Source organism: Notamacropus eugenii, chromosome 3 (genome assembly GCF_028372415.1).
Source record: "Notamacropus eugenii isolate mMacEug1 chromosome 3, mMacEug1.pri_v2, whole genome shotgun sequence".
Lineage (NCBI taxonomy): Eukaryota > Metazoa > Chordata > Mammalia > Diprotodontia > Macropodidae > Notamacropus > Notamacropus eugenii.
Genome location: NC_092874.1, coordinates 2165792 through 2182750, shown reverse-complemented (window position 1 = coordinate 2182750; position 16959 = coordinate 2165792). Strand labels below are relative to the sequence as shown.

At 47.2% G+C, this 16959-nt stretch overlaps 1 protein-coding gene across 5 annotated transcripts in view; it reads right to left on the bottom strand.

Moving 5' to 3' along the window:
• Positions 1-16959, bottom strand: part of GLCCI1 (glucocorticoid induced 1) — a 61091-nt gene that overhangs the window by 11512 nt on the left and 32620 nt on the right. For all 5 annotated transcript variants that reach the window (XM_072650781.1, XM_072650782.1, XM_072650785.1 and 2 more), the window contains 2 exons: positions 15014-15166; positions 8861-9059 (listed from right to left, as the gene is read on the bottom strand). In XM_072650781.1, the coding sequence (XP_072506882.1) occupies positions 8861-9059; positions 15014-15166 (352 nt within the window). The remainder of the gene's footprint in view (positions 1-8860; positions 9060-15013; positions 15167-16959) is intronic.

The window sequence follows — 16959 nt, the reverse complement described above, 5'->3', positions numbered from 1 at the left end:
ACTTCCAAGCCTTCTTGTTAAAAAGACCAGACCTGAATAGAAAACTTGACTTTCAAATACAAGAATCAAGAGACGTATGAAAAGGTAAACAGGAAAGAGAAACTATAAGGGACTATGTGGAAAGATGACATTTGTAACTCATGAGACCGTTCTCAGTATTAGAAGAGTTGGAAGGAATACATTTATGTGTATGTATATGAATGTGCGTGTGTTCGTGCTTCATGCTGAAGAAGACCGCGCCATCAGAGAAATGATGACATGACTTGCACTTGACTTTGTTTGAGTGAGGGAGGGCTGTGCAGGTTACCAGCCTCACTTCTCCTCCAGAGTTATATCTGAGTCCAGTGACCAGATATTCATCAGGATGGCTGGAGATGACCCAGGATGAGGCAACTGGGGTTAAGTGACTTGCCCAAGGTCACACAGCTAGTGAGTGTCAAGTGTCTGAGGTGAGATTTGAACTCAGGTCCTCCTGACTCCTGTACCAGTGCTCTATCCACTGTACCACCTAGCTGCTCCATGTATATATGAATGTATGGGGGGGGGGGGCGGGATAGGGGGAGTAGGGGGGAGAGAGAGAAAGAGAGAAAGAGAAAGAGAGACAGAGAGAGAGAGAGAGTGTAGAGGGTGAGTTGAATATGAAGGGATGATATCTAATAAAGAACATTAAGAGTTGAGAGGAATGTACTAGGAGAAAGAGAAAGGGAGAGGTAGAATGTAGGAAATCATCTCACATAAAAGAGGCAAGAAAGAACTTTTACAATGGAGGGGAAGAAGGGGAAGATGAGAGGGAAAAAGTGAGCATTCCTTTCATCAGATTTGGCTTCAGGAGGGAATAACACACACACACACTCAATTGGGTATGAAAGTTTATCTTACTCTACAGGAAAGCAGTGGGGGAAGGGATAAAGGATAATAAAAGGGACAGTAGATTGGGATAAGATGTAACTGGAAGCAAACACTTTGGGAGAGGGACAGGTCAAAGGAGAGAATAGAATAAATGAAGGGCCAGACAGTATAGAGGGAAATATAGTCCTTCACAACATGACTGTTATGGAAGCGTTTTGCATGATTACACATGTGTAACCTATATCAAACTGCTTGCCTTCTCAATGAGGGTGGATGGGGAAGAGGGAAGGGAGAGAGAATGTGAAACTCAAAGCTCTAATAACGAATGTTAAAAATTGTTTTTACATGCAACTAAGAAATAAAGCAATGGGTTATAGAAATCTATCCTGCCCTATAGGAAAATAGAAGGGAAAGGGATGAGGGGGGGGATTGATAGAAGGGAGTACAGATTAAAGGAAAGGATAATCAGAATACATGCTATCCTGGAGTGGGGTGAGGGAGGAGATGGGGAAAAAATCTGAAATTCTAAATTTTGTGGAAGTGAATGCTGAAAACTGAAAATAATTTTTTAAAAAAGAAACTGAGGCATAGAAAAAAAGAGAAGGGCTCTTAGAAGGTTGAGGGGATTAAGGAACAGTAAGGGGAGAGGATAAAGGGGGCATTCTTAGAAGGGGTGCAGATTAGGGAGGCAGTGATTAGAAGTCAATTGGATGTTAGAGGGGGGATAGGGTAAAAAGAGGGGGAGAGAAGGATGAACAGTGATGAAAAATAGGATGAAGGGAAATGAATATCTAGGAATCATAACTTTGAGTGTTAATGGAATGAACTCAGCTATAAAACAGACACAGATAGAATGGATCTGAAATCAGAATCTGACAATATGTTGTTTGCAAGAAACATTTAAAAATGAGAGAAATACATAGAGTAAAAGTAAAAGGCTAAAGCAGAATTTAATGTGCTTCAGCTGATACAAAAAAGCAGGGATAGCAATCATGACCTCAAACAAAGTTAAAGCTAGAATAGATTTAATTAAGAGATAAATAGGGAAACTACATTATGTTCAATGATGCTACAAATAATGAAGTAATATCAAAAATTAAACCTATATGTATCAAATGCTATAGCATCCAAATTTTTAAAGAAAAAGCTAAATGAATTACAGGTGGACATAGATAGCAAAACTATACTATAATAGTGAGGGACTTCAACTTTCCTCTCACAGAACTAGATGAACCCACCAAAAAAAATAAGAAAGAAGTCAAGGAGATGAAAAGAATCTTAGATAAGCTAAATATAATAGCTATCTGGAGGGAACTACATGGGAACAGAAAGGAATACACCTTTTTCTCAGCAGTACATGGTACCCATACAAATATTAACCATAAACTGGAACAGAAAAACTTTATAGTTAAATGCAGAAAACAGATATTAAGTGCATCCTTTTCTGGTCATAATGCAATAAAAATTATATTTGATAAGGGACCAGATTAAAAATTCACTGGAGATTAAATAACTGAATCTTAAAGAATGAGTTAAATGGGTTAAAAAAGGCATAGAAACAATAAATGATTTTATGATAGAGAATGGTAAGGAGATAACATACCAAACCTATGGGATGCAGCAAAAGCAGTAATAAGAGGAAAATTTGTATCTCTAAATGTTTACTACATCAATAAAACAGAGAAAGAGCAGATCAATGAATTGGATATGGAACCCAACTGGAAAAAGAACAAATTCAAAGTCCCAAATTAAACAACAAATTGGAAATCCTAAAAACTAAAGATGAGGTTAATAAAATTGAAGGTAAGAAAACCACTGTGTTAAAATATAAAACTAGGAGTTGGTGTGTGGGGGAAACCACAATCAAACAGAGTTACTGTTATGATTTTTAAAAAGAGAAGAAAACCAAATTACTAGTATCAAAAATGAAAAGAGTTAATATGCCACTAAGGAAGATGAAATCAAAGCAATCATTAAGGAGCTATTCCGCCCAATTACATGCCAATAAATTTAACAATTTAAGTGAGAGGAGAAATGCTTACAAAAATATAAACTGCCTAGATGAACAGAAGAGAAAACAGAATATTTAAATATACCTATTTTAGAAAAAAAAATCAAAAAGACTATAAATGAGCTTTCTTTAAAACAAAAAAAGCATCAGGACCAGATGGATTTACAAATGAATTCGACCAAACATTTAAAGATCAACTAATTCCAATATTAAGTAAATTATTTGGAATAGTAAAAGGCAAGGAAGGAATCCTACCAAACTCCTTTTATGGAAGAGACATGGGGCTGACACCTAAACCAAGAAGAGCAAACACAGAGAAAGAAAACTGTGGATGCATCTCACTAAATATGACATAATAAATATAACGCCAGCTAAGAGACTACAGCAATGCATCACAGAGATTATACACTGTGACCACAGGGTACGTACCAGGAATGTAGGGATGGCTTAGCATAAGGAAACCTATGAACACAATTGATTATATAAATAACAAAAGTAACAAAATATAGGATTACATCAACAGAGGCAGAAAAGAGTTTTGACAAAACACACTCATTCCTATTAAAAACATTTGAAAACACAAGTATCAATGGATTTTTCCTTAAAATGGTAAGAAGCATCCACCTAAAAGCATCAGTATTATCTGATCCTTCCTGGGAGGTTTTGGTAGTGTGGTGAAGCCCTTCTCAGAAAAACATCTGTAAACTCTCAAAACAAAACAGAAGGCTGCAAAGGAAACCAACTCGACCGAAACTGTTCAATTATTCAACACAATCATTCAACAAAGGCCTGCAATCACAAGGTCAGTGTCATCCACGACGACAGGCAGACTCTCGAGATGTTCTCTGATCATCAGGAACAGTGTAGTAGTAACGAGGTCTCAGGCAGATACATGTTCGCTACAGATGCCCACCTCTATCCATCACGGGGTCTAAAGGAAAGAGGGATTTCCTGTGGATGGTGAGGGTGTCTGCAGATTGGGGGACAGAGGAGCTGTGTAAGGCTGGAGCAGGGAAGTCCAGACTGATGGAGAGGCCTGACGGCTGGGGGGTGGTGGGGAGTGGCCTCTAGAGCAGGGGCCGAAACATGATGGCCATGGTATTGGTTTGCTTTTAAGCTTTCAGTAGCTGTCAGGGACTTTCTTTGTAATTTGATGTATTTCATTTTATTTCATGAATTTAAAAATGTGACTCTGATAAGGGATCCTAAGGTTTCAGCAGAGAGCCAAATGGGCTCTCTCTATAATAATAATAAAAAAAAAAAGGTTAATAACCCTGGGGTCCTATGGCATTTCTGGACTTAGGGGTTCATGGATCTAATCAGCATGACAAAAAAACATGTTATTTACTTGGAGAACTGTCAACTGAATCCTTCCAATGTTCTTTCCATGTTCTCTCCTCTTCCCAAAGTTACTAGGAGCTCTGAATGGCCAAACCCAATGGTCTTTCCATGTCTGAACCCTTCGCAACCTCTGTCTGTTGCATGTGACTGCTGGCCCTTCCCCTTCTGGGTTTTTGTGACTCCTGGGTTCTCATCTCCTTTTGTTGTTGGCTCCCCACTCCAGCTCACACCCCCTAAGACTAGATACCCTTGAGGCTGGGTCTTGGGCCCTCTTCTCTCTACCCTCAATCATTAAGTCTCCAGGTAGACATCTGACTCCCAGTTCTAAACAGTCATCCTCAGTCACCTGTTGGACTATTCAAACAAAGCCCCACAGGTACCTCCCATTGGATGGGAGCCCCCATATCAGTGCTGGACTTATGACATCCCACCTCTTCCAGGCCCCTAAAGCAGCCTTCTCACTGGTCTCTCCCCTCCCCAAACAGACAACAAAGTTATTTCCATAAAGTGCTTTACATGTCGTCTCATTTGACACAATAACATGAAGGGGAAGGTGCTATTAATATCAGCATTTTAGAGATGAGGAAACATCTCAGCCAGGATGCCTGAGACAGGATTTGAACTCAAGGCTTCCTGAGTCCAGGTCCAGCACCCTGTGCACTTTGGCACTCTCACCACCCAACTGGGCTTCCTATGCCTTTGGGATCAAACACTGACTCAGGCTTTTCAATTTCTTTGCAGTTGGGCCTCAATCTCTCCTTCCAGTCTTGTTGTACACTTGTCCCCTTTCTTGCCCTCTCAAGTTTAGCAGGCTGGAAGGAAAGCTAGCGAGTGTAGTAACAATAAGAGCTGGTGTTTATGCCACGTCCACTACATGCCAGGCACTGGGCTCAGCTCTAGACAAATACTCTCTCCTTTGGTCCTCACAACAACCCAGGAGGGTGGTGACAGTATTATTCCCATTTTATAATCTAGGAAACCGAGCCAAACGGTGGTTAAGTGACTTGCCCAGGGTCCTAGCTACATGCCTGAGGCTGGATCTGAAGTCAGGCTTCTGGGAAAGCTCACCTTGTCTCTTTTCCTCTACACTGGCTGACCTTCTTGGCTGGGAGAAGCTCCCTCCTCTCTTCTTCACTGAGATGCGGTCCTGCTCACCCCACTGGCTCCTCCACAACAGTGACTTACTGCTCTCCTATGCACTTCCTGAGGGTAGGGTCTGCTTCGCTCACTGCCTAGAGAGGCATCTAGGGATCCTAACAAAGCACACTCCTCATAGACCTGCTCCCCGACTTTGCTCTTCATCCAACTCCAGCATCACCAGGAGCAGGAAAGGCAAGGGTGGATAACCAGGCTGAAGGACAGGGGAGTTTTCATCCCATAGTTGGTAGGCACAGTTTGCAGTGCCACTGATCCCAAAGCTTTCCACACCGCTGACCTCCCTTGTCACAACTGTAGGCTGCCCCTGTGGCAGGGGAAGTCTGGGTTCTGGGGCAGTGCTTAGAATGTGCTAACGGTTCTAAGCATTCTGGAGTCCTCTGGCATTTTACATTGAATTCCTTTTCTTCATGTGCATGATAGGTATAAGGTTATTTCATCAGATGATACCACAACCCTGGGGATTAGATCTTTTTAGATGTGGCTTGCTATTAAATGTTTGCTAAGTGTATAAAAACATTAAGAGTTGGCCTGTGATCTTATCCAGCAATCTCAAATCCATAAATCCAAAAGGGCTCTTCTCTATTTTCAGTCTTAGTTCTCTAATCCCAAGAGCCCTACCATGCCCCATTCACAAATGGGATCCCGGCCTTCTTGGACATCACCAGTTTGGAAACAGCACCCACTACAATGCCCCTGGTCACTGCACAGAGGCCAAGCTTGCCGTTTTAAAAGTGCACGTTAGGATTTAACTACATTTGGACAAGTGATTAAACCTTTGTACATTATGGGCAGGATGACAGAAAAAAGACTGTTTCCTTGGAAATCGCTGTTTTTTCAGCCTGAGATCTGCCCCACATCTTTAAGCATAAATGATCTCTTGGTTTTCTTCCTCCAGCTGCCTTTACAATTTCCAATGACAGGGAGTCTGAAGGTTTCCAGCACACGAAAGCAGACCCTCATACACCACATCGATCCATGCTCTGTCATACAATTCCCTGATGAGGTTTCCGCTCTGGCCTTCTCCAGAGCCCCTCGTTGGTCTCACAGGGCAGCCTGCTCATGGTCTTTGGGCAATGCACAGCTTCAGCCATTTGGCCACCTGATCTCTGAGGCTGAGAACTTGGTCAAGTTTGTCTAAATCAACTTCATAGCAGCCCTAACGGATCCAGAATGAAGAGGAGCACTCTGGGCCATGTGAGGGCCAAGTATCACTGCAAGGCCAGACAGAGATGGAGCCCCCCAGAAGAACCCAGGCCGTTTGGCCACAGCCTGACTGAACCATGAAACAACTGCTGCAGCAGGGCCTTGGGACTAATGACCAGAGGCCTGGATTTCCCCACGTTGTGACCAGCACCTATTCATTCTCCCCTAGGAATGTCAGTCTGTGACTTCTAGGCCTTAAAATTCTGAGAATCACAAGAGGAGGAGAGTGTCATGTCCAATCTCACCTCAGGCACAGGAAGGGCAGTTAGACAGTGAGAGGAGCTGAGTTTAAAGCCCACCTCTCCCATTCACTTATTACAAGTCACTTCATTGTCTCTGTCTCAGTTTCCCCATCTGTAAAATGAGAGGTTAGACAAGGTGGTTCCTAAGGCTCCTTCCTAAATCCCCAACTCTAGGAGCGACCACAGGCAAATCACTAACTCCTCAGTTACTCTAGTAGGTATCAATTCCAGATGAAAGGTCCTTCCCTTTAAAGTTTCTACCTCTTGCTTATTATAAAGCCACCACAAAAGCTGTCTCTTCAAGTTTCTGGGGGTAGTCATATGCAAAAGGGTTTAGGCTGTGACCTCCCTGGCCCCAGAAAACAGATCTGGAAGAAAAGGGGTGTGTGTGCAGGGTGGGGGACATCCAACGGAAGCCATCTGCAGCCAGAGGTCAAAAACAATTCCCTGATGATTAAAGCTGTGGGAATGTGCCATGAGCCCCCCCAGGAGACTCCTGCCTTGAAGAAGGCCTGACAAAGGCTGCTATGCCACAAAATGCTTCTTGCTCAGGGAGGAGCTGGACAAGGTGGTCACTGGAGTCCCTTCTAAGCCTGGGATGATTCTGGGGGACAAACAAGCTGAGGACACGAATTTACGTTCTTTAGCCAAAAGAAAATGAGAGCCCTCCTGGTGCCCAGGAGGGATAATGCAGCAGGCGTCTCCCCCACTGCCTCGCCTTCCACTTTGCTGCTGGTGTGGGTGTGTTTGGTGACACACCATGGGCACCTGGGAGCCATTTTACTGAGGCAAATACGCAGAGCACTTTTTGTTAGTACCTAAGATGTGCTACAGAAATATCAGAGTTGGTCTGTTTGCTAACTGTCCACGGTGCGAGCACATCAGAGGAGTGGCTCTATTTTCATACTAGGGCCAGGGCCACAGCGAGGCTGTCCTGGGCTTTCATTTCAACAGGCAGGTTTCACAAAAGAGACGTGGCCCAAGTCACAGAGAAACAACCTCTGGACAAACACCTGATCATTAAAAAGAAGCCCTAGAAAAGAAAGGAGAGTCCTTGGATTGGGGGGATTTGCACCTCTGTGAGTTGGTACAGCCTGCTGCCACCCTTCAAAGTTGGGAAGTTGACAGACTATTGTGAAAAACCCTCCAAATCACTGAGTATCAATGGGTCCTGGCTGAAGTAGAGGGAGAGCAGGCGCTGAAAAAGTCTGCTGACTGATCCTGCCTTCTCAGGCTGTCTTGAGCCTCCAAGGAGATACCAGATGCCTAGCACTCTGAAGCCTCCACATAATACACACATGTTAGCATGATTAGGGTGAACTTCCCCTTCATCTTTAATTCATAATAAAAAGGGACTCCCAGTAACAGGCTGCCAGGGCTGGTCAGTCAGTCTGTCATGAAGGGCTGACGCTGTGCCAGGCTCAACAATGGAGCGCCCTTGGGAGGTCTGGCTCTGCCCCCTGAAGGGTTCCGTAGGGTCCTCAGGTGGTGAGGATGCTGTCATCTGAGAAGGGTGACAGGGGAGCTGTCATCACAATTATTACTTCAGAGCTACAAGAGCCTTACCTGAAACAAGACAGGACAACTGACTCACTTGTTACTTTGTCAGTTTTCATATTTCTAGTTATTGGGAAGTTAGAAAAAGTTGGTATTTAAGTATTCAAATGAATTTTCTGTCTGGCTTTCTTTGGAAATGATTTTCCCTCCCAACAATTCTGACTCACCCATGTACTCTGAAGCATGACAAAACGCAAAATCAAGCAGGACAGAAACTGTCATCTGACCTCTGCACAACATCAAGGCCAAAAGCGGACCCAGGCACCCTAATGCTTCATGACTTTTCTTCCCAGACAGCTGCAGCTCCGGCCATAGGCTCCGCTTCCCTGGCATTCTTGTAGGATGGTGGTGGAAATCACCCAAAGGAGGGTCAGGAAACCCAGGAAAGGCCAGCAAAGCTCGTGGGAGCCCCTCCCAGCACCCCCTCTGCTCTCCCACAAGTGCAAGAAGCTGGAGTGATGGTGGCTTGTGCCTAGGCATTGGCCCGGACCCTCCTCACCTTTATCACGGTCATAGAGCAAATCTTCAGTGGAGCATGGGCTGCCATCCTGAGATACACAGGGCGAGTGGCTGCTGCTGCAGCTACTGCTGCGCTCTGGCACCGATGGTGTCTGCGTGTCTACACTGCGAGTGCCGCTGCTGCTGCTGCGGTACTGGGCAGGCAGCGGGGCGCGGCGGCCGTCAGGAACATCCAGGGGCTGGAATACAAACAGTGCCCCAAGAGGTCACTCCTGTGGCCCACCTGGCTTTGGGCGGCACCTTTCTGAGTGACCTCACTGGGGCTCTAGGGATCCCATGCCCACGGTGCCAGCCCCTCAAAGAGCTTGCCCTTCCATCCACTGACCCCCAGAAGCACCACCAGCTGACAAACAGAACATGTCCTCTCCGTCACCGAGATACATCTTGGGCTCTCCTCCTCTCTTCTCCACTCCCAGGATATGACCCAACGCTGGGCCTGGTGCCATGGCTGACATTTCCCTTGTCAACTCCACACCCAAAGTCTCAGTTGGAGCTTTAAATTGGTGTAGTGTTCTGTGGACATTATCGGGCCACTGGGTATGTCAGATGGAACCCCGTGTGATTTCTGGCAATGACTGAAAATGCCCTTTAACAGGAGTCATCTCCAACACTGCCTGGTGCCTGACCTCTACATCTCTCACCTATCCAGAGTCTCCTCCATGAGATGGATGGAAAGACCCCTGAGGGCAGGGTCTCCTTCCACCCTTCCTTCTACCCCAAGCTTAGAATGGTGCCTGGCCCACAATAAGCCAGGGGGATGTGGCCTGACCTTGGGATAACATTTTTTGCCAACCCAGGTTGGGAGGGCTCAGTAAGTAAGTCTGGTGGCCATTCTGACTCACAGATTACCTTTCTATGTTTGGAAAAGGTGGCTCCTGACACTACCTGAATTATTCTACATTTCATCACTCGGGTAAGCACCACCAGTAGAGCAGAAACCCCTGACAGCACAGATGACTTCTCATTGGTCTGCGTCCCTGTCACCTAGCCTGGTTCCTGGTAGAAAGAAAGCATTTCCCAATCCAACTGTATAAAGCATTTGAACTCAGCCTGTGACTTTGCAGACAAGGTTCCACTCTCGGGGAAAGCCAAGTCCAAGCTGATCTCATCACTAATTTATATTCACTCAACTCTACTCTGTCTTCTGCCCCTTCTTCAGGCGAGAGTCATTTCAAAGGTCTCAGAATCCTCCCCCCAACTCCCCCAGGGGCAAAGGGCAGAAAGGTAGAAGAAGCAAGATCCATGTCTGGACATAAGCAAAAACAAACCGCAAGGCTGGGAAAGCCAAAGACACTGATTCCAAAAGTGACTGGGTTCATTCCTTCACTTGGAAGGCTGTTTCCAAAGGCTGGGAGGGTAAGCTTAAGCTCAAGTGGGTAAAAGCAGAGCCTCTGAGAAGAGCCAGGCCTGCTGTGGGGGCTGGGATGAGAAGACCAGTCCACAGAGAGGAAGCAGAGACACCCACTTCCAATGGGCCTTTGATTTTCTCTCTAAGGACTGTAAGCTAAGCCCCGAGAAGTATAAGGAGACAGATAAAATAGCATGGTGCTGCAACAGGGGAGGGCAGGTCCCAGGCCCTGATGTATCTTCTTGGACACCAAAAAGACTGCCAGGGCCTGCTGAGGTCCTGGCAGGCCTCCTAATTCACAGCAGAGTGAACACAGAATCAGAAGAAGGCAATCATCATTCCAGTTTAAAAAGGGTGGGGAGGGTGGAGGAAACAGAAGATGCTACAGGCCAGTGAGCTTGACCTAGCCTTTTGTCAGAACTCTAGAACATGGTTAAATCAATCAATAAATGTTTGTTAAGTGCCTACTATGTGCTCGGCACTGCATAAAGGGCTGGGGATACAAAAAGAAGACAGTTCCTGTCCTTGAACAGACTCTACTGCAGGATGAAGGTACACAGAACCCGGAGGAGACCATGAAAAGAGGGAAGGCAGCAGAACCAAGAGGGGCAGTGGAAGGCTTCTTACAGAAGGTAAGACCTGAAGGAAGTCAGGAGGTCAAGAGTTTGAGCCAAAGAAAGAAACGATTCAGGCCTGGGGGACAGAACCAAGAGACAGAGGGCCAGGAGACAGGGGGCACTGCTTGAAGAGCATGTTACTGGGAATGTAGGTGAGGCTGTTGTGAAGGTCAAACAGAACATTCTGTACTTGATTCTGGAGGCCAGAGGGAGCCCCTGAAGTTTAGTGAGTAAAGGAGTGACATGGGCAGAAATGAGAAAATCCCTTCGTGACTGAACAGAGGATGGGCTGGAGGGGAGTGACAGGGACTAGCCAACCTCCCAGTAGCCACTTCGGTCGTCCAGGTGTGATGGACTGGAGCCCTGTGCCAGGGCGGGAGCAGGGTCAGAGGACAGAAGGGGGCATATTCAAGAGATGCCTGAGCAGCAGCTTGGCTACGGCAGTGAGGGAGGCATCCAAGAGGACTCCTAGAAAGGGAGGCTGCCCTCAACAGGGAAAGGAAAGGCAGAAGGGAGGGGGTTATAGGGAAAAGACCAGAAGCTGTGCTGAGGACACAGTTAAAGATGCTACTCAATTTCTGAGAGATGATTGCGGCAGACAAATCAGGCAGAGGTGAGGATCATCAGCACAGAGAGGGTTACTGAGGCCATGGGAGCTGATGAGCTCACCGGGTGAAGCAAGGAGTAGTGAGGGAGAGGAACAAAGGGACACCTATGGTTAGAGGAGGTTAGAGGGCATGGTCTACAAGAGGATCCAGCAGAGGAGACAGAAAAGGAGAGGTCAGAGAGAGAGGAGGAACAGGAGAGAGAGGGCAGAGGGTGAAAACCTAGAGAGAAGAGGGGATCCTGGGGGAGTGTGACCAGCAGTGTCACAGGCTGCCCATGGAGAGTGAGGATTGAGAAAAGGTCATTGGATTTGGCCCCTAAGAGGTCACTGGTGACTCTGGAGATGGCAGCTTTGGTGGAATGATAAGGTTTGAAGTCACATTGTAAGGTGTTAAGAGAGAGTGAGAGGACAGAAAAGTAGAGGTCCCACTTGTAGATGGTCTTTTTGAGTTTAGCTATAAAGAGCAGATGAGAAATAGGATGACAGCCAGGATAGAAGAGTCAAATGAGGCATTTTCCTGGATGGGGAGATATGGGCATGTTTGTAGGCAGGAGGGAAGGAGCTCAATGGAGAGGGACAGGCTGAAAATAAGAGACCGAGCGAGGATGAAGAGGGGCAACCTGCTGGAGGAGATGGGATGGAAGGGGAGCTCTTGAGCAGGTGGAGGCTTTAGTAAGGAATAAGGTGAGGTTACTCATGACAGGAGGACAGGGCACCGCTGAACTAGTTCACCAAGGAGCCAAGGTGGGCAGAAGCAAATGGCTAGGGCAGGGGAGATGGCCTGGAGGAGAATGACTGCAGGTCATGGAATCGATGTAGAGTGGGGTTTTGTAAGGGAGGGCCAGTGGAGGGAGGTAGAAAGCCAACAGATTATGGTGAGATAAGGGGATTTCAGACTTTTTGAACATGGAGGCGGGGCATCTGAGGGTGATGGGTGGCTCAACAGTATGACCATCTTTCTCACCCCCCAATCCCTCCTCCAATGCTGGCTCCTCAAACTGGTCTTCGCACTTACCAACGATCTCTTCACGGCCAAAGACAAGCCTCATGGGAATCTTCCTTGAACTCTGCAGCATTAGACACCAACCACCCAATGCTCTCCTCCCTTGGCTCTCCCTGGGCCCTTCAACCCCCCACCCCCACCCCAATGTGACCGACCATTCCAGGGCCTCCTTTGCTAGACTGTCCTCCCTCTCATGCATATTAAGCAAAGGCACCACTCTGCTCGAGGCTCTGGCCTGGTCCCTCTCCTTGCCTCCTCCCCCTTGAGGAGCTCACCAGTTCCCATAGAATCAATCACCATCTCTAGAGAGGCAGCTTCCCAATCTGTTGACCCAAGCCTTCATCTCTCTTCTGAACTCATTTCCCATGACATCTCCATGGATCTATCCCAGAGGCCTCATCAGCTCAGCATGCCCACCCACTCCCAATCGCATATTCTTTCTGCAATCATCCCATTTCAGCTGAGGCTGTGGCCACCCTTCCAGGGATGCCAGTTTGAAACATCAGCGTCATCTGTGCCTCGCCCTGCTCTTTCATGCCACGTTGGCCCAGGTGCCCACCACTGCTGACTCTGCCTCTTCGGCCTCTCCTTTACTTCTGGCCCTTATACCTTCTCCTCTTGGCTACTGTACAAGCCAGGCTCCTTCCTCGGTAGTTCCCCTGCATCTGACCATCCCCTTCTATGCCACCTCCTGGAACATGACTGCCAGGCAGACTGACATTCACAGACTCACTGAATTGCACACAGAGCTGGAACAGACCTTGGCAGCCAGTTTGGCCAGCGCCCTCCACTCAGAGATGGTAGTCTGGGACTTGGGGAATGGCCAAGGAACACCACAAAGGGCATGTGTCAGAGGTGGCACTGGAGCCCATTCCAGAGCCAGGGCCTCCACCTCCTATGCTGTGCCCAAAACCAAGACCTCACCAGGTCTTCACCCCCTACTCAGACACCTCCTGGGCTCCCTATTGCCTTTTGAGTGAACTACAAACTTATGCATTTGGCTTTTAAAGCCTTCTACAGGCTGGTCTCTACCCTACCAGGGTGACTGAGTGCCAGTTCTGGTACAGGTGCAGGGAACACAAAGTTAAATGTGCAATCGCTGCTACCCTCAGAGAGCTTATCCTCTAGCCCCAGGAGACAATCTGTACTAACATAAGCATATTAATGATAAATGTAAAATAACACATTAATTTGGAGGGGCAGGGAGAATCAGGAAAGGCCTCTACAGAAGTAGCTGGTGCCCACGCTGAGCTTTGGGGATTCTAAGCACCTACTATGTGCCAGGCATGTTACACACATAATCTCATTTGATCCTCACAACATCCCTATTATAATCCCCAATTTACAGGTAAGAAAACTGAGGCAGACAGAGACTTGCTCAGGGTGCTACAACTAGTAGTGCCAGAGGCTAGATTTAAACTCAGGTCTTCCAGGAGATGGGAGTGTTGTCTGTAAAGATAGCAGTCTGGCTCTAGCCCAGTCCATAGGACAAGTCAGGTCCCAGAAGGCTGGAAAGGCAGTCCGGAGCCATGCTGTGAAGGACTTTTGTACAGGATCCGGAGGAGATTCCTGAGTAGGGAGTGATGTGGCCAGCTCTATGCCTCAGCCATGGAGGCCAAGCACCCACTACAGAAGATCCTGACCTCCACGAAGGCTGTGGCTAAGGTTAGAGAATGGGAAAGGCCAAAGAGATCCTGTCAAGATCACTGCCCAAGACTCCTGTCTCCAAAGGACAGTGCCCAGCACACAGTGAACACTGAACAAGGCCTTGCCAACTAACTTACAAAATTCATAAAATGGGTTTCCAAGAAAATTTCACATGAACATTTTAACGCAGCAGCTTTGCTGTCCAATGCTCTCTGGACCCATCTCACTCCCCAACACAGTCCCACTGAGTTCTCTCCCTAAAACAAGAGCAACGCTCATAGGATCCCAGCTCAAGGGCCACAGACTCCAGCCTGCCCCCATTTTACAGAGGAGGAAACTGAGGCCCAGAGAGGGGACAGGACTGCGAAACATCAGGGAGGATCTGAACTCTGATGCTTTGAGCACCAAGCCAGCATCCTTGTTACCCAGGGATCATGTGTGCCAAGAAAAAAATGACATAGGGTGTTTTAAAATGGAACAAATGATTTGGATACCATTGTTAGGAGTACAAAGCACGGTAAGCAATCTGGCATGTGGTCTGGCTGAACAGTCAGTGTCTCCTTAACAAATGTACAAATGACCACTGCCAGTTCTGGGTACCAAGGATTGCGGGGAAACAAGGACCTCGGGGGACACGATTCAGAGAGGGCCACGTCAGATCTGAGACAAGACAAGTCTGGCCATCATACCAACTTCAAACAGTGTTAAAGCTGAAATCTCCCAGCTTCAACAGAGTCTGATTAAAGGGTCAGTGAGCCAGGCTAGCTAGCCCAAGGCCAGGTGCAAGCACGTTCAGACTTTACCTGTAGAAGAGAGGTTACTGAAAAACATTCCCAAAACATTTTGAACCTTTTCCGATTTCTTCCTTCTATCCTCAGATGTCAAAAAAAGAGAGACTGAAACCAGCTTACCTTGCCTCCTTCCTCCTTCCCACTGTTCTCTTTAATGAACACCTTTTCCAGTTCTGGGCTGATTCCTTCTACGTTGCAGGGTACCCGGGAAACAGCGGACTTTGGCGCTGACATATTGGACAGAGGCATAGAGACAGATCTTGAGCCAACAGCCTAAAAAGACAACCAGAATTGGCTTTCAAACTACTTCAGAAAACTGAAACCACAACAGCACCTTAAAGAACAGCCCTGAAACTCCATGGAGAAGGCACCCTGCTCTTTGGGTTCAACTGATCTCCAAAGTTCTGCCCTCCCTCCCAGTCCATCTGCAGCAGGAAGGGCACCAGAGCTCGGCTGCTCAGAAGAAAAGGCACAGACTGTACACCTAAAGTTCCCATCACGTGCAGTTTCTCTTGAGGTCCCTGCTCTTGACTGACAATTTGTGAAGCTACCAGCCAACAAAGCACAGTGTGGGGCGCAGTGGAGGCCTGGAGGAGGAAGGCTTCCTGTGAGGGAAGCCTGAAGGACAAACAGTCTCCAGAAAGGGGGAGAGCAGCATGTCGGGCTCTGGGAAGTGCCTGAGCAGCATGTGAAGGAAGACAGAGTGTTCAAAGTCCAGCAAGTTCAGCCACTTCAAGTGATGAAGATCAGTCTCAGGACAAGGTATGGAACAGAAACGGAGAACTGACCAGCCCACAACACCTCCTCTACTGAGTCCGTGTCCATCAGGCCCCAGCTGGTTTAGAAGCCAGGATCGGCATCATGTTTGGTCAAAGAGATCAGGTCCTGGACTTGCAAAGGCTTGGTCACACACGCACACACAAATAGGGGACTTGGAGCCAAAATGGGGCAGGGGGAAAGTGGGGGGGGGGGGGGAAGAACAAAGGGCAGAGGCCAGGGTTCACAGAAGGGAGGTCGCCCTGGTAAACACTGAAGGTGCATGCCCCCAGAAGCACGCCTTCAAGTTCTGTTTTCAACATTGAATGGGAGAGTTCCTCTAGGATGCAGATTGCCATCCCTTTGTCCCTACAGAACATATGGGATTCTCTGGGTCTGAATCCCCTGTAGGATTCTTCCCTGCTTATTAACTAACTGGGTGGGCAAAGAGCAGACAAACCTAAGGAAAGGTGATCTTAGAAATTCCTCACGTCCTCGGAACACAAGCTGCCACCACCATCCCAATCTTTCCTTCTGAGGACCAGAGTCACATAGCTGCCCCTGACAAAGCGTGGCAACACTTTCCTCCCTACAGTTCTAAGAAAGACTCAGACTCCAAGTAGGAGCATCCCCACTGTACAGAGGAAAAGACTGAGGCTCAGAAAGGCACAGCAAGTAAGTAAAAGGGCCAGACCTGGAACCAACTTCCTCACCTCTGAGACTCTTTCTACTAAGTGGATACTTTTCTTTTTAAAAAAAATATTTCCCCCCAATCACAGTAAAAACAATTTTTAACATTCTTTTATTTTTAAAGCTTTGAGTTCCAAATTCTATGCCTTCCTCCCTCCCTCTGCTCCCCCCTTGAAATGGTAAGCAACCTGATACGGGTTACACATGTGCCACCACATAAAATATACTTCCATATTAGTCATTTTGTGCAAGAAGACTCAGGAAGGGTGGGTGGGTGGGTGGGTGGGTGGATGGATGGATGGATGGATGGATGGATGGACGGACGGATGGGAGGGAGGGAGGAAAACAAAGCAAGCAAGCTTTGATCTGCATTCAGACTCTGGAGGGAGAGAACATGCTTCATCATGAGTCCCTTGGGACTGTCGTAGAGCACGGTACTGCTGAGAGCGCTGCGTCATTCCCAGCTAATCACTGCTACAATGCTGCTATTCTATTACTGTGCACAGTGTTCTCCTGGTTCTGCTCACTCCATTTTATATCAGTTCATGTAAATCTTTCCAAGATTTTCTGAAATCATCCTGCCTGCCATTTCTTGGAGCACCATAATATCCCATGACAAG